This window comes from Pseudonaja textilis, chromosome 2 (assembly GCF_049901715.1).
Source record: "Pseudonaja textilis isolate UNSWEBS1 chromosome 2, rPseTex1.2, whole genome shotgun sequence".
NCBI classification, from domain to species: domain Eukaryota; kingdom Metazoa; phylum Chordata; class Lepidosauria; order Squamata; family Elapidae; genus Pseudonaja; species Pseudonaja textilis.
The window spans coordinates 7,357,271-7,375,228 of NC_141991.1; the positions used below are offsets into that span (position 1 = coordinate 7,357,271).

The window sequence follows — 17,958 nt, forward strand, 5'->3', positions numbered from 1 at the left end:
AACTTTTAAAAAAAGCTAAGTGTACAAAGGAGATGGCAGCTATGCATTAAAGGAGAAATATAAAGCTATTTTAATATAAACAAATGGGAAGAGAAACATGGTTCTTGAAGAATTAGGAAACAAACACAATTCTCAAAAACATGAAATACAAATAATGAAAACTAAAGGGTCTCCTGAGATAGTAAGAATTATCAGATGAAATAAAGGAAGAAAACTGACTGAAGAATTTTTTTTTGAATTTTTGCTACAGTAAAAGGGCACAACCAGTACCAATTTTTGTGGGGAGTAAAGCTTTGAAATTCTTTCTGTACTTGGAATGCATATTTAAGAATCCTTTGAGGTTTCATTGCACTATTTCCAAAGTTTCTCCTTTGTGTGGAATAACATTGCGAGATGTGCAAGCATTTTCCACATTCCATGCATGGATACATTTCTCCTTTTATAGATTGTTTATTTGTATCTCACCTACATCTAAAGATCACCAGTACATCCTTCAGCTCTTAGGATTTTGACCAGCTGGAGGTAAACAGACAATTGCCATTTTAATTTTAGTAGTTGCAAATTATTTATTTGCTAAATTTGCCATTTGTCATGGGGCTACCCTGGGTAGCAAATTCAAACTACTTTTTTTAAAAAAAAAAAATTTCTCCCATTACTGTGGGCAAAGGAATAAGAAAGGATCTATTCCTGGAAGAATGGCCAGAACATCACAGCTGTGACATGTATACATTGGATGGAGACCTATGTCGTAAAGTTTATAACAACGCATGTTTTCCAATATGAAAGAGACTCCAGTTTGTGATAATCTGCACATGTTTGTCTTGAACAATGCCATTACTGTTCTATACAAAGGGAAAAGTAGCATTAGTGAGTGCACAAATTACAAGTGGTTTAGAATAGTAAGTGTAACAGTAAGCATCCTCAGGAATGTTGCACTGTAATTGAAAAATGAGAGACAACAATGAACAGTTTGAGAAACCAGCTTTATGCTGATCAGGGAATGCACAAAATTTGATAGAAGTAAAACACACCTAAGAATAAATGAATGTTTAGCAAAAGATTTGACCCTGAGCAGGAAGTAAGATAAGGAGATTTTGTTGTCCAAAAAAAAGACTGAGATTGTGCTTGCTATGGTATGCAGTGCTTATTAAAGCGCACCAGAAATACGTTTATTTCTGATCAAAAAGACAGTGCTTAGAAATCAGATTAAGCACCCAATTCTCAAATCAACAGGCTTCTATTCTTGCAGGCAAGATGCAAAGTGTAAAAAAAGTCTTCAATTGTACAGCCTTCAGCCAGTACACAATTAAGTATGAGTAGAAGAGTGCACTAATTATATGAAGTTACAAAAACAAAGGTATCTGGCCATTCCAATAATATTAACTTCAGTTGTATAGTGAGACATATATTTCACTCTAATATGCATTGTTAACCTTTTACACAAGGCGTGCAAGTTGTTATCTGCATATCTCTTCCTTTTGCACACATTTCTGCTATGCGTATGTTTAAAGCTAATTATAACATTGGTTCTACCAATCTGCATGACACTAATATTTAAATTTATGCTCCTGTACCCATCACTTGCAATATTCTTTAAGGGAATGCACTGGTCACTGAGTTGGCAGTTACTCTAAAGTAGTTCTTCTCAAGTTCATCACAATCATTTTAGTTTTTATCATCTTGAATATCTATAGATTTGGCCAGCTCAAAGGTTATTCAAAAATTAATAGCCATTGGATTTTCTTCCAGAGTTTCTGAATATTAAGCAGTTGATCAAAGTAGTATTTTCCACATCCAACTGTGGACTGTTACCATATTTTCAGAAAAGGAATTAGTCCATAAATTTTATGGGAGCATGTATTACATATCTCTATGTGTGCAAATCTGTATGTATGCATATGTACCATTGTCAAAAACCACACTCCAAATGAAATAGGCCCAGAGCAAAAAAATGTAGATAAAATTTAATAAAATTCCATTAAAATAAGGAAAAAAATTCCTATTTACATGCACCATTGTATTTTACACACCCAAACATGCCCTTTCCATCTTCAAGTGAAACAACAAAGACATGAGAGATTGGGGAAGGAGTAATTTTGCTGGAAATAGAGAGGGGAAAAATACAGGTTTAAAACCAAAGGTGTATGTCTCAGAGGAAGAGTGAATTGAGGAAAGGAGAAAAGGCCCACCATAGACCTTAGAAAAACAGTTAAAATGTTTGCAGGCAAGCAAGAATAAATACAATCCTCCAAACCCCAGAGTTGGCATCAGGATTAAGGACCGGCTAATACTTATTCACAGTTATGTCTATAGTCATTTATACCCCTAGCCCAGTCATTCAATATAGATACCTGCTCCCAAATACACTAAGTCAGCATCCCCAACTCAACTCACACATAAATAAGAAAGAAGGAAAAAAAGGGTTTTGGATAATCTATATACTACTACTAAGTCTAGTCATGACCTTAACTGGGTAACAGGGCTACCCACTTGAACCAATACACTTCAAATGTATTTATAAAATTTTTAGGCCACCTATTTTGCCTCAAGGTTACACTGGACAGTTTATAGACTAACTTACAGAATATGTCCATTCTGGGACCAATGACTCCCAAGGGAATGAAATTTGGGGGAAATTATGATTGCCTCATTGCTGCTGACTGCTGATACATTGCTGGAACAGTTTCGGGTGAGAGTGTCCCACTTACTCTCACAATCCTTTGCACCCTCCCCCACTCAGAAGCAGGCACTTACTTGCCTGTTGGGAAGAGAAAGGAAAAGGGAAAATTTCCAATGCTCCCTGCCAGATTCCCACAAGGAAATTCTATGTGAAGGCCAGCAGGAAGTTGGAGTTCACTTCTGTTCCCACAGCTTTTTTGCTCAAGAGTGGTCATACTGTTCTTCTGTTTAAGGAAGATAAGGAAATAGCAACAGCACTTAGACTTATATACCGCTTCACAGGGGTTTACAGTTCTCTCTAAGCTGTTTAGGATCAGCATATCACCCCCAACAATCAAGGTCCTCATTTTACCAGAAGAATGAAAGGCTGAGTCATTCTTTAGCCTGTGATGACCCAGGTGATACAAAAGTAACAAAGTCACAAAAACAGGTGTCCCTTTAATTCCTTCAACTTGGCTTGAAAGGTCCAATTATCACTGACTGGAGAAAAAACTCCCCCACAAACAGTTGTGAAAAAACTTCAGTTCAAAACTCAAAATACATATAAATTATAAATAGAAAACAAACAACACAAACCACACTGAAGCAATTAATGAGACAAGGCAGGATAATGGCTTGAAGACGTCCACAGATATCGAAATACACACACTGGGAAGGACACCAGAGTTCAGATAAGAACTAAGAAACTAGAAATATTTTCACGCTTTGCTTCCAGCACCCACCCCTGCGCAGTTGGTCCTTTTAAACAGTCCTCACAGCTACAGCCCATGAAGGGGATCAAGGCCCTTTCCTCCCCCGTAGACCACACCATTCATGTTTCTCCCTTATCCGCTCCTCCCTGCATGCCCTTGGATGAAGAGGGGATGGGCCTGGGTTTTCCTCTGAATGCCCAGCTGGCCTGTGCCCTTCCCCAGTTTCCTCCACAACCTCCGGAGCTACTCCCACTCCCTGTCAGCTGTTCCTCCTCTCCCTCAGAATCAGATTCCAACAGAGCTAGTCAGGATCAAACTGCTGGCAGTTGGTAAAATTACCCTGCAACCCTAACCACTGCACCACCACGGCTGTGAAATGATGTCCCAAAGGACATAGTCAAGTGATTTAATAAAAATCTAGATATCCCTAATATCTTAGTGCAGATATAGTTGATTTATATTGTACCTACAACACAGACAAGATCTTGGCCTTCCTCTTGTAATAACTTGAAGCTCTTCCAAATCTTTTTCATCTGGCCCATCCATTCAATTTCTTCTCTTCGCCACCTTTCACTCTAACTAATTTTCTCGAATTAAATAATCCATTCCCTTTTAATTTTGGCATATTGATCAGAAATGGAATCACTTAAAGTTCTTTCCCTATTGCATGCATGTACTGAGCCTTTCCTCCATGTAACTTCTTTTATCAGAAGTTCATACTCTGAAAGAAGTTCCTTGCTTATTATATGCAGGCAGGTGGGTTCTTCTTTGTGTGGCTCCTTTTATGAAAAGAGAGGGAAGTGTTGTGACTGAAACTCTTTCCACACTCCTGGCACTCATATGGTTTCTCTCCTGTGTGGATCCTCCTATGTGAACTGAGGGAACTGCTTGTATTGAAACACTTTCCACAGTCAGTGCAATGGTATGGTTTCTCACCAGAGTGGATCCTCTTATGTGATATCAGGGAACTGCTTGTGTAAAAGCTCTTTTCACAGTCTGAGCATTTATATAGCTTCTCCCCAGAGTGGATCTTCTTATGAGAACTAAGGTGGCTGCTTTTACTGAATTTCTTTCCACAATCCAGGCACGAATACGGTTTCATCCCAGTATGGATCCTTTCATGGGAACTAAGGGAAGCACTTTGGCTGAAACTCTTCCCGCATTCCGTGCACTTATATGGTTTCTCCCCCGTGTGGATCCTTTTATGGGCAGTGAGGGAACCACTGGTGGTGAAGCTCTTTCCACAATCTGTGCATTTGTATGGCTTCTCCCCTGTGTGGATCCTTTTATGGCAGGACAGATTTCTGTGTTGGCTGAAGCATTTCCCACACTCTGTACATCTGTATGGCTTCTCTCCTGTGTGGATCCTTTCATGAGAAATAAGATCAGTACTCTTGCGGAAGCTCTTTCCACACGCTGTGCATTTATATGGCTTCTCCCCTGTGTGGATCCTTTTATGGGAAATGAGTTCACTGCTCGTATTGAAGCTCTTTCCACACTCCATGCACTGATACGGTTTCATCCCTGTGTGGATCCTTTCATGGGAAGTCAGGGAAGTGCTCTGATTGAAACTCTTTCCACACTCCATGCACTTATATGGTTTCTCCCCTGTATGGATCCTTTGATGACTGGTAAGGTTATTACTCCAGCTGAAGCTTTTGCCACACTCCATGCATTGATACGGCTTCTCACCTGTGTGGATCCTTTTATGGGAAGTAAGATCACTTCTACTTATAAAGCACTTTCCACAATCTGTGCATTGATACGGTTTCTCCCCCGTGTGGATCCTTTCATGGGAAGTAAGACCACGTCTCATTGTAAAGCTTTTTCCACACTCCAGACATTTAAACGGTTTCTCCCCTGTGTGGATCCTTTTATGAGAAATCAGATCACTGCTTTGACCGAACTTTTTTCCACAATCCATGCACAGATATGGTTTCATCCCAGTATGCATCCTTTCGTGGGAAGTAAGGGAAGCACTTTGGCTGAAACTCTTCCCGCAATGCATGCACTTATATGGTTTCTCCCCCGTGTGGATCCTTTTATGGGCAGTGAGGGAACCACTGGTGGTGAAGCTCTTTCCACAGTCTGTGCATTTGTATGGCTTCTCTCCTGTGTGGATCCTTTTATGAGAAGTAAAATCTATACTCGTACTAAAACTCCTTCCACATTCCATCCTTTTATATTTCTTTCCTGCATGGGATTTTTTGTGCAAAGTAAGATCACTGCTTGTACAGAAACTCTTTCTGAATTCTGCACATTTATAAGACTTCTCCACTTTATGGTTTGTTTTATGGGCGTTAAAAGTACTGCTGTCACTAAAGCTTTTCCCACTGTCTGAATATTTATGTGATTTCGGTATCTCAATGTTTTGATGTAAAGGAAGACATAGATTCAAATCTTTTTTTCCACGTTCCTTGCATTCAACCTTCTTCTCTTTAGAGTGGGTTCTGCCCCGTTCACAGATGACTGATTTATTGCTGAAAGTTTTCCCATCCTTTAAACAACCTTTTTCTTTGTGCGGCTGGATATTGAAGTTGCGATTTTCTCTATGCTGAAAAACAGACGATTTTCTCTTCCTATTATTCAGCCAGGGTTCTTCAGTCACATTTGGTTTCCTTCGATTTTGAAATATCCCTTTTGTAGTCTCAGTCTTTTCCAGAGAATTCACACCCGATTCTTTATAATTTTCAGGCTCTCCCCTATCATCTGTTTGGAAAGAAAAAAAGAGAAGAAAATTAAACATGAGACATTTAAGACGTAAAATGAAGTGCCATCACATCATATTTATTTATTATTTTTTATTTTAACATTACCAAGATTATTCCCTCTAAGCTACATGGTGGTGGGAATATGTCTGGGGCTTTGTTGACTTCATTTCTGATCCTTCTTGTTAAGTTATCTCCAGAATGTTGGACTGCTAGAGGGCACCTAAGGTATGAGGTACCACAGAGCTCCATTATTTTTACTCATCAGGGAAAATAATTTGAGGTCAAGATGAAAGCAGCATCTAGAGTTCTGGAGTGGAATATGATTAACATTCAATTTTAAATGTGGACAAAGACAAGTTGAAATTAAATGAAGAGAATATGGAGGTGCTGTTGCTATAAGTAAACTGTAGTTATATGCTGGGATTTAGCATGTTTGAGATGACTCACCGGAAGCTCTTAACTATATGCACAATCTATGACTGTGTGCAAAAACATCATTTGAAATGAAACTGCTGCTCAGTACTGTTTGAATGTACAGCCATATATCGCACTAGTTTGGACTGAGCAAATGTGCCACCCTTACTATCCATTGAGCAGGGTTGTCAAATTCACAGCCTGCATGTGTCACGTGCTGGCCGCGCTATACCTGGTTTAGCAAAGGGAAAAAACTCACAATACGTCATGTGATGCCATGATGCCACGGGTTTGACACCCCTGCCATAGAGGAAAAATGGTGAAAACTGAATGAATTAAGATGCCCAAGGAAAATTATATCGTAACCTGGCAGATGTTATTTTTTTCTCATGGACTGCTTTGTTCAGTATTGGTGTTAAAGGAAAAAATGCATTGACAAAAGTAGTGGTAATAGTGAGCCTCCTTGAAAGATTACCCACCTGGTCTAACACCATTGACCAGCAACTATGTTTTCCATTGAACTATTTATCTTTTCACAAAGCTTCTGATGATTCTAATTATTTATGGGCACTTGATTATCCAAATATGTGGCAGAGGATCAAATGCCTTCTTGTAATCAATCCTAATTTTCTATTAAAAGTATTTATTTAGGAATAGCAATAACAATAGCATTTAGACTTAATACTGCTTCACAGTGCTTTGCAGCCCTATCTAAATAGTTTACAGAGTCAGCATATTGCCCCCAACAATCTGGATCCTCATTTTACCAACCTTGGAAGGATGGAAGGCTGACTCAACCTTGAGTCAGTGAGATTCAAATTGCTGAACTGTTGGCAGTCAGCAGAAGTAGCCTGCAATACTGTATTCTAACCATTGCATCACCACGGCTCCTTATTTTTATTTACATAGATGTCTATATCACATACATGACTCTGGACATGACTCACATATAGTCATTTCCATTCTCGCTAGGAAAAGTACAGACCTTAATCTTTGAGAAACTGGTAAAAATATACCTTCTCCACATATTTCAATCCAGAGCAAAATGGAACCCTTCCCCATGAAATCCACATTCTTAGCATTCCCCCCCGCCCCGAAATTAATAAACTGCTTACCTCTCATCAGAATATATATATATATGGTATTCAGCTTTGTTCAGGTATTTTCCCACGTCATTATAGTTGTGCTTTTAAAGTTGTAGCAACGTTTCAGCAGACAACTTTAAAAGCACAACTATAATGACGTGGGAAAATACCCGAATAAAGCTGAATACCATACATGTAAGTACCCACGAAAGCTTAAGAGAACATATATATATATGTAGGTCTAGGTGTGTTCGGGTCTTTTCTCATGTAAGATTAAGAGTATCTTGGCGACGTTTCGGCGAGGTCCCACTCGCCATCCTCAGACTGGTGCTTTTGGCCAGTGCAAGCAGTGTATGATCGGAGCTGCTGTCTCTCTATAAATACTGGTGGTGGGGCTGGTGTGCTGGGCTGGTTGGCTGTGCTGCTGCCTCTTGATTGGTTGATGAAGTTGATGTTGGTATAATGGGCTGTGTGATGGCCTTGTGAGTTTTGTTGTGGAGATATCCTGGATCTTGTGCTGTAATCTCCTGGATTGGTTTTTTGTTTTTGAGATTACAACGTGTAATCTCAACGACAAACACAATACAGAAGCCTGATGATGGCAGATGAGATTCTGCCGAAACGTTGCTACAACTTTAAAAGCACAACTACAATGACGTGGGAAAATACCTGAACAAAGCTGAATACCATATATATATATGTGTGTGTATGTATGTATATGTATATATGTATATATCCATTTATTTGAACCTAGAGCAACACAAATCTCTTACCCATGGATTCCACATTCTTAGCATTTTCCAGCATGACCTCTCTGTACAGGGACTTTTGGTCCAAATCCAGCAGCTCCCACTCCTCCTCAGAGAAAAATATAGTTACATCTTCAAAGGACACAGGGATCTGTAGCACAAAAGCACTCCTTGTTAATTGTACAATTCCAGAAAATATTCGCATATTCTAATGGAAAATATTCTACTCACTGAAAACAACCCTTGATCCACTCCTGGGACAAGTTGAGGAAAGGAAATGGATTCCAATACTTCCTACAAGGTTGTTTATCAAGCAAGTATTTGGATGTTCCTATATGATATTTTAATCAATGTCTTATCCAGTAGGACATACACAGTCTTCATTGAACAACCAGAAGAGGTTGTTGGGAGATGTCCTCAAGAAGATGTTTGCTCTGCTATGCATGGTAACACTGGGAAGATGCTCTGAAAATTTGTTTAGATCAGAGATATTAAATTGGCGCCGGAAAAGACTCAGACTCAAGACAATTTCTTGAAGGAGATGCGATGCATCTCCTGATGGTTTAGAACCACCTCCATGAAATGCCCATAAACCTGAAATAGCAGTGAAGAGAACATTACTACCCGTTCCCCTGCTTGTTATATGACCTTGGAAATAATCAGGATGAAGGGGGACAGAATCATTTGTCTATCAAGGATACATGTTATTAAAATCAACCTGATTATATTTTAAAAATTGATTCATGTTGTTTTTATGATCTCACCTGCTGCTTTCTCTGAATTTTCTGCTCCACACAGCTTAGGAGGAAACCTTCGGCTAAGGTCCCTTCCTGGGACCTGGTCTCTGCTCCATGCATCCCGACACAGCTCTTCACCCCAGCAGGCGGGGTGGAGAGCTGCAGGATTACCACCTGAGCTTTCATGGGGCCCTCTTGTTTCTGCCACTGATCGTAAAGACGATGGAGTTGGCTGCATGTGACTTGCAATCCCTCAGCTTCCTGGCAACAGAGCTCCCTGAAAGGGCAACACTGGACAACACAATGTATGTCTGCTTCTTCCAGAATGTTCTGCTTGGTTCTTGCTGCTTGTCCAAACAAATCCAAAGGCTCTTCCGAATCTACAATGCCACTTTTATTCATTGGAGCAGAATGGTAAGGAGAACCACCTTCTGCCATCTTGGAGAATGACATATTTCTCCCTTGAATGATCAGCTTCTATGGGAAAGTATGTTCAGCTTCCAAGGTAAGATGAAAATAAGTAGAATCCAGCAATCCAACACACTGGGAAGAACTTTCTTTCATTATTCAATTTGTTTAAAATTTACATTCATCAATCCACACACTTGAAAACTGAAGGACCTGCAAAGAATGAAAACAAGAGAGGACAAAAAGCAACAGATTGAAACTAATGAAGGAGAGAAGCAACCTAGCAATATATACCGCTTCAGTGCTTTACAGCCCGCTCTAAGCAGTTTAGAGAGTCAGCCTATTGCCTCCAACAATCTGGGTCCTAAGGATAAATTTCCTGACAGAACAATTAATCAATGGAACCACTTGCCTCCAGAAGTTATGGGTGATCCATCACTGGAACTTTTAAAGAAGAGATTGGACCACCATTTGTCTGAAATGGTCTAGGGCAGGGGTCTTCAAACTTGACAGCTTTAAGGCTTGTGGACTTCAACTCCCAGAATTCCTCCTCCAGTCATGCTAGCTCAGGAATTCTGGGAGTTGAAATCCACAGGTCTTAAACTTACCAAGTTTGAAGAACGTTGGACTATGGTTTCCTGCCCGAGCAGAGGATTGGACTAGAACAGGGGTCTCCAACCTTGGCAACTTTAAGATTTGTGGACTTCAACATCCAGAGTTCCTCAGCCAGCTTGTTAGCTGAGGAACTCTTGGAGTTGAAGTCCACAAGTCTTAAAGTTGCCAAGGTTGGAGAGCCCTGGACTAGAAGACCTCCAAGGTCCCTTCCAACTCTGTTATTGTGTCATTCTGTTATTCAAACACAGCAGATTACTAATGAAAATAGTTGCAAAGGGGTGGAAAAATGTCTTGACCATTAATACAGCATAAACAACGTCCACCTCACAAACAGTGTGCAGGTTAGAAATATTGAAGTTTGTGGGTTTAAATCTTTTTTATGACCCAAGCTGCTACTTTGGCAGATACTCAGATATCTGGGGAATATTGACTAGATCAGATGCAGATCAACCTGGTCGCTTGGACTTCTGCTGAAAGGACTATTGCCTTGTCTCCAAGTGGTGAAAGGAGACACCTTCCCAAGATCCTCGACCTGCAGATGCTCTCCGCAGACAACAAACCCTGAGCCCGCTGGGGTTCTCAGGAGGGAGCTTGTGCAGAATTCCATCTTTAACCCAGAATAGCTCTTCTTTGAACTCTGGTGCTGGAGAAGACTCCTGCGAGTCCCTTGGGCTGCAAGGCAATCAAACAGGTCAGTCCTACAGGAGATCAACCCCGACCGCTCTTTAGAAGGCCAGATCCTGAAGCTGAAACTCAAATACTTTGGCTACCTCATGAGAAGGAAGGACTCCCTGGAGAAGAGCCTAATGCTGGGAAAGATTGAGAGCAAAAGAAAAAAGGGACGGCAGAGAATGAGGTGGCTAGATGGAGTCACTGAAGCAGGGAGCTTAAATGGACTCCAGGGTAGCGGTGGTATTTTATCAGTTCGGCCCGGTTCTGCTGAGCTGGTAACAGCAATGAGCAGTGGAGACCCAACCAGTTCTCTCCGCTGCTCTGCTGTTGTGCCCACTCGCCCGCCTGCCTGGGCTCCCATACTCACCTTTATCTTCTGAATTTGAAGCACAGCTGCTTCGAGCGGCACAGAAGAGTGCCGCGCGGCAACTGCTGAAGCGACCGGGATCGTGCAGGCTTGCAGGAGGTGAGTTAGAACACCTCTACACCTAAGCGAAGTGTACGTTTGGTGTGCACGCGCACGCAAAGTGCGTGCATGTGCGCCCACCAAGCCATGCTCACCAAACCAGTGGTAAAGATATTTGAATCCCACCACTGCTCCAGGAGATGATAAGAGGACAGGAAGGCCTGGAGGAATGTTGTCCACTGGGTCATGATGGGTCGGACACGACTTCACAACTAACAACAAGGCTCTTCTTGCAGAAGTAGCCTTACCACGCATATCGTAAAAATGATGCAGCTGAACAGGAAATACAGGATGTGGAAACTTGGGAAGGTTTCCCTACAAGACCCCCTTTCCAGATAAATCTATAAGCTGCCTATCTCACCGATAAGAGGTCCTCAGGAGGGAGCTTGTGCAGAACAGAATCTTTAACCCAGAAGGGGCTCTCCTTGCAGAAATAAGCGTCCTACGGATACCCTAAAAGTGGGGGTAAATGAGTAGCTGGAATCCTGGGGTGTTTCAAGAAGAACCCTGCTCCAGATCCGGAGACTGAGATCACCCAAGCCTGGCTCGGCAGTTCACCAGAATCCGTCGATTTCTCCGCTTCCCTGCGAGTAGCCCAGCCAAGACACGCTTTCCAAACCTGGCAGCTGCAGGGTCAGCAAAGGAAGGAAGGAGCCGTTTGCAGGGTCGGTCCAGCGTTTGGAGAGGATGCCGCTTCCTGGGAAAACAGTCCTTCGGCGTGGGAACAGTCACTTCCTGCCCTCCCTTGCAAGCATCGGGTGAGATGCTTCCCTGGGAGCTTGCAAAAGCAATTCGGCTGAATCCGATGGCTGTTTGCAAAGGGCGCCGTCTAGCGGGTCCTGCCTGCCAAGCCTGTGGGGCGATGGACGGGAAGCGAGGTGTTCAAGAATAGAATAGAGCTAGAAGGGACCTTGGAGGTCTTCCAGTCTAACACCCTGGCTCAAGCAGGAGACCTATACCATTTCGGAGAAGTGACTGTCCAGTCTTTTCTTAAAACCTCCAGTGTTGAAGCACTCACAACGTCTGAAGGAAAGCTGTGTCACTGGTTAATTGACCTCACTGTTAGGAAGTTTCTCCTTAATTCCAGATTGCTTCTCTCCTTGATTAATTTCCAACCATTGTTTCTTGTCCTGCCCTCAGGTGCTTTGGAAAATAAATTGACCTCCCCCCCTCTTCTTTGTGGCACCCTCTCAAATATTGGAATACTGCTGTCATGTCCCCTTTATCCTTCTTTTCTCTAGACTACTCAAACTCAACTTCTGCAACCGTTCTTCATATGTTTTACTCTACAGACCTTTAATCATCTTAGTTGCTCTTCTTTGCACCTTTTTTTTTTCAAAGACTCAACGTCTTTTTTGTAAGGTGGTGACCAAAACTGGATGCAGTATCCCAGGTGTGGTCTTACTCAGGCTTTATAAACCGATACTATGTGGACGCCCAGGATTCCCGGAGTGGGAGATGCCGCTAGAGCCTGGCAGGGACGCTCACTTTGTGGTTCTTCTGTTCCATGTGTGGCTCTGTCCGGGAAAATTTCTATCCAGGAATGCATCATTTCTAGAACCATCTGCTTCTTAGACAAGGTCTGGACTGGAGACCCCATGGAAATCAGAGAAGGGCACACCAAAGAGTTCTTGCCATTGAAATGTGCATTTGAAACAGAAAGTACACAAATGTTGTAGGAAGCAAACTTCTGAAATGAGAAAGGGGCTTAAAGACAGGGTGACTTGAAGGAAAAGGCAACATGGAAACATTCTGTGTGGAAAAGAGATTTTTAATCCTCTGTGAGGAAGGTGGAATCCTTTAAAAAGGGGCCAACAACTGAACTGTCTTCTATACAGGTAGTCTTTGACTCATATTCCTTTGTTTAGTGGTTATTTGAAGTACCTTTGAAGCCATTGTCTACAGAGATTCTCAGTCATCCAGGTCATGGTTGTCCCAAAAGTGCTTTTTCAAGAGGCAACTGGACTTTCTTGGTTTTCTCCACGCCCATTTGCACCACTCAGGCAACCCCAAGGTCACAGATAAACCCCCAAATGACCTCAACAACTTTCTAAAAGAATACAAATGACAAGCTGTCTGCAAGGAGTATAAATTCTTCCATTCCCCACCATCCAATCAGAACTGAAGAAGCTTCTTGGATGGACATCTTCAAAGAGAAACAGTTGCCTCTTGAAAAAACACCTTTGGGATTTGAAGCCATTGTTCCCTACAGGCTCTCCAAGGGTTAAAGGGAGCGAGTGCTTCTCCCTAGAAAGGCCATAATGAGTTGGGGCTCTTCCGGCTTCTCTCCTTTGCTGTCCTGGCGGACTTCTCTCAGAGAAACGGCCCTTTGAGGCATCTTGAGAACCTTCGGCAAAGAACCGTTGGAATGGGCGGGGCCAAGAATTCCCGCCTGTCTGTGAGGAAGAGTAAAGTGACAAAGACGTCCTCTTCTCCTGGTAAAATAATACTAGCAATATTATAATAGTAATATAATAAAAAAATAACAGTCGCGCTGAGGGATTCTGCCCTAAAATCCTTTTCAAGGGTAGGACTTGCCCGCTATTGTACTGGAAGATATAATACTAGGCAAGCATTGTTCTTGAGGAACAGCCCCTGATCTGAAGTGACAAAAGCCGTGCGAGTCCTGAAGGAAAGAAAAATCCAGAATAATGAAAGGAATTGAATTTCCCCAATGGGAATATTTTTCAAAAACACCCAGTTCTTTTTTTTAAGTTACCTCATCAATTGCAGAAGTGTGGGGAAATAAATATATATAAACAAAGTTTTACACCTGGGCCAAAAAAACCCAAAGGTGCAAACACAGATTAGGTGAATCTTGGCCCAAAAACTAACCGTGAGAGGGACCTTGGCGTCTTGGTGAATGATCACTTAAACATCAGAAGTGTGTGGTGGCAACCAAAAAAGCTAATACAATCAATCCTTGGTTGTAGAAACAGACATAGAATCAAAATCATGTGAAGTATTAATACAACTTCATAAAGCTTTAGTAAGACCACACCTGGAATACTGCATCGTATTGGTCACATTACAAAAGAGATGTTGAGACTTTGGAAAAAGTGTAAAGAAGAGCAACTAAGATGATTAAAGTCCTGAAGAGTAAAACATGAAGAATGGCTGCAGGATTTGGGCTTGGCTAGTCTAGAGAAAAGAAGGACTAAAACATGAAGAATGGCTGCAGGATTTGGGCTTGGCTAGTCTAGAGAAAAGAAGGACTAGAGGGGACATGATAGCAGTATTTCAGTATTTCGTGGCTGCCATAAAGAAGAAAGGGCCAATCTATTCTCCAAAGCACCAGAGGCCAAGACAAGAAACAATGGATGGAAACTAATCAAGGAGAGAAGCAACCTGGAATTTAGGAGAAACTTCCTAACAGTGAGGTCAATTAACCAGTGGAACATCTTGCCTTTAGAAGTTGTAGGTACTTCATCACTGGAGTTCTTTAAGAAAAGACTGGACAGTCACTTGTCTGAAATTGTATAGGATTTCCTGCTTGAGCAGGGGGCTCGATTAGAAGACCTCCAAGGTCCCTTCCAGCTCTGATTCTGATATAGGTATGCAGGAAATTCAGGAAAGGCAAATGTAATGATAATAGAAGAAAAAGATTGTAATGGAAACCAGATACAGCTAGAAGTCAAAGGTGGATTCATAGGGCTGGTGGCTATACAAGTAGCTCTTGTCTTGCAACAGCTCGCTTAGTGATGGTTCAAAGTTACAACCGCACTGAAAAGTGACTTACATTTTTTTCACAATTATGACTGTTGCGGTATCCTCATAGTCATGTGATTTATATTTGGATGCTTGACAACCAACTCACTGGTTGGCAGTGTCTCAGGGTTGTGTGAACACTTTTTTCAATCTTCTGACAAGCCAAGTCAATGTCTATGGAGATTCTCAGTCATCCAAAGAACGTCTTTAAAGAGAAACCAGAAAGTCCAGTTGCCTCTTGAAAAAGCACCTTTGGGACAAGCCAAGTCAATGGGGAAACCAGATTCATTTACAACCGTCTTACTAATTTAACCATTGCAGTGATTTACTTAACAAATGTGGCAAAAAAAGTCGTAAAATGGAGCAAAACTCCCTTAACATATTTCTCACTTAGCAACATGAATTTTGGGTTCAATTGTGGTCATAAGTTGAGGACTACCTGTATTTTTAATAATAAAAAAAATATATAGAAATTGAAACAAAAAGCAAAGTCAAAGAGCAGACTCTGTGGAGCACAAGGTCTTTTTCTGCTATCAGTTTTCCATATTTCTATGTCTTTTACTCTAGTCCAGGGGTGTCAAACTCGATTTCATTGAAGGCTGCATCAGAGTTGTGTTTGGCCTCGGGGTCAGGGGGGCATAGTGTGCGTGCCCTGTTCAATGTCACTTGTGTTAACGCCTGTGGTGGCCCGAGCACTTTGTCAGCGAAAATGGACTCCTGAGCTCCATTTTCGGCTGCAGCACCCTCCTGCAACCCTCTGCCAGTGAAAAGCAAGCTCCATTTTCACTGGCAGAGGGTTGCAGGAGGCTGCTGCAGCCGAAAACAGAGTTTGGGAGCCTGTCAGAAGTACAGCGGGCTGGTCCTTCAGTTTCCAGAGCAGGCCCGCAGGCCTTGAGTTTGACACCTGGTCTAGTCCAAACCCCTGCCTGAGGCAGGATACCTATTACCATCTCAGGCAAATGATAACCTCCAGCAACAGAGCATCCACAACTTTTGACCAGCGGCAATTAAACGGACACTTGCCATTTTAATTTTGATAATTGCAAATCCTCTATACAGACTTCTTTCCTTTTTTGGCTATTACTGTGGGAAAGGAATTATAAGAGACATATTTTCCTGGTGGAATGGTCAGAACAGCACAGCTGTGTCCCGTGTACCTTGGATGGAAATCTACTGTATATTATAAAACATTGTAACATTGCCTGTCTTCCAATATCTAGAGACTCTAGTTCCAATGATAATCTTTACAATGCATCTGTCCTGGCAGTTAGAACAATGCCATGATTGTTCTTGTACGCAGAAGAAAAACAGCAGATATTTGCACATTAAATACATATCAATCACTCTAGTCCCTTTTGAAATAAGGCAAACAAGCAAAAAAAAAAAGTCCCATAGATCAGTGGCCCCTAACCTTTTGGGCACCAGTTCCATGAAGAGATTTTTCCACAGACCAGAAGAGGCCATGGTTTCGCATGCTACCTGCACCATGTGGGTGGGGCTTCACTTTTTGGTGTGGCCCGGTTTATGGCATGCCACAGCCCGGTGCCAGTCAATAGACCGGGGGTTGGTGACCCCTACTATAGATATTGACCTCTGCTGTTCATTATTCATTTAGTTAATTGGGGCTATCTCATAACACCTGTTTTTGGAAAAAAAGATAAGCAAATATGCTGCTTTGTTTTTATATGTATCTAATATTCACTTTTATAAAAAGATCAATGCTTGTTCATTTGTAAAAAAAAAAAAAACAACCCACACACAGCTACATAAAAATCAGTAAATTTATCTTTAATGGCCATCTATCTCACATGCATGACTGTGTAGCTAACATTGTGAAAAATAATGTATATAAAATAATGAATACACATATACATATAAATATAGGCAAATCTAAACCATTATTAAAGGTAGAAATACTATTGAGTGGAATTTTAAATCTTGGAGACATCTTGGAGACACATGCAGTTTTCTTAGCAGGGTTATGGTTAATGGACAAGGTAAAAAAAACCCACTTTGGTCTATTCTAAATCTCCTTCAACTTTAATTAGATGATCCTGGGAACCCAAAAGTTTTGCACTTGTAGGAGTGGCAAAATCTAGGAGTGGAGTTAAAAGAGAGATCAGTCTAGAATTCCTATGTAGCCACAAGCGGACTAAGTCCAACCCCCTAGAATTCGCGTGTCCCTTATCTAGCTACAAGATGATGCTGTTAGTTGAGAAGATTAATGTCCAATTAATGCTTAGTACCTGCTTGTAACAGGCAACGAAATTCAAGGTTTGGACTTAGTCCACATGGGGCTACGTAGGAATTCTACCTTGATTCCTCTTAACTCTTAAGTCCCTCAAGTTCTGCCACACTTTCTACAGCACCTGGGCGATTTATTTTATGTTAGTTTTTGCTTGAGAGTGCCAAACACAATCAAGCCGCTAACCATTTTGATGACTACTTTTGAACTTTGTCCATCTCCTTTATATCATTTTTCAAATGGGACAATCAAAACTATACACAATATTCACATACTGCAGAAGGGAATAACAGTTGCAGCTGTTTTACTTCCATTCTTTTCCCACTGATCCCTAATGTGGGTTTTATTTTTTCTCATCTGTCACATATTGAGTCAATAGCTTCACTGGGGTCTCCATTATAACCTAATCCCCGTTTAATTACAGTCCACTATTCAACAATGTGTACATCAAATTAAGACGTTATGCCCCCCAAAACACAGCACATTCAACATTCTTCAAGAGAACTACATTGTCCACTAAATTGCCTGTTCTATTTAAAGAGATTCCTCTCAAATTCCTCACATTTTATTTTCAATATGTCAGTAACTTCTACAGACTTGGCCAATCTGTGGCATTTCTCCCAATGATTTGGGGTATTAAGTGGTTGATTGAAGTACAGCCTCTTACCGGTAGATATCCAATTACGAGTTATTACTGCCCTGTCAATAAATGTCACATCAGTCACATATATGAAAAACTGTCAAAATCATACTTCAAAAAGAAACAGGTCAAGAATA

General features: G+C 41.3%; 1 protein-coding gene across 4 annotated transcripts; it reads right to left on the reverse strand.

The window, feature by feature from the left end:
• Positions 1-1,949: 1,949 nt before the first annotated feature.
• Positions 1,950-11,986, reverse strand: LOC148126643 (uncharacterized). Of its 4 annotated transcripts, none has more exons than XM_087927840.1 (4): positions 11,590-11,986; positions 9,095-9,688; positions 8,355-8,481; positions 1,950-6,080 (listed from the first exon to the last, which is right to left on the reverse strand). In XM_087927840.1, the coding sequence occupies exons 2-4, from the start codon at positions 9,518-9,520 to the stop codon at positions 4,114-4,116; spliced, it is 2,520 nt and encodes an 839-aa protein (XP_087783966.1). In that variant the 5' UTR covers positions 9,521-9,688; positions 11,590-11,986; the 3' UTR covers positions 1,950-4,113. The 4 variants fall into 4 exon arrangements, with proteins under 4 accessions (XP_087783966.1, XP_087783967.1, XP_087783969.1 ...); XM_087927841.1 differs by having other exon boundaries at positions 11,130-11,986; XM_087927843.1 differs by lacking the exon at positions 11,590-11,986 and adding an exon at positions 8,562-8,795 and having other exon boundaries at positions 9,095-9,157.
• Between the last annotated feature and the right edge of the window lie 5,972 nt (positions 11,987-17,958).

Coding starts and splice junctions, on each gene's coding strand:
- LOC148126643 (XM_087927840.1), bottom strand. CDS start 9,520: ATGTCATTCTCCAAGATGGCAGAAGGTGGTTCTCCTTACCATTCTGCT. Junction 8,482..9,094: donor AAATTCAGAGAAAGCAGCAG/GTGAGATCATAA, acceptor TTTGTGCTACAG/ATCCCTGTGTCCTTTGAAGA. Junction 6,081..8,354: donor TAAGAATGTGGAATCCATGG/GTAAGAGATTTG, acceptor CTTTCCAAACAG/ATGATAGGGGAGAGCCTGAA.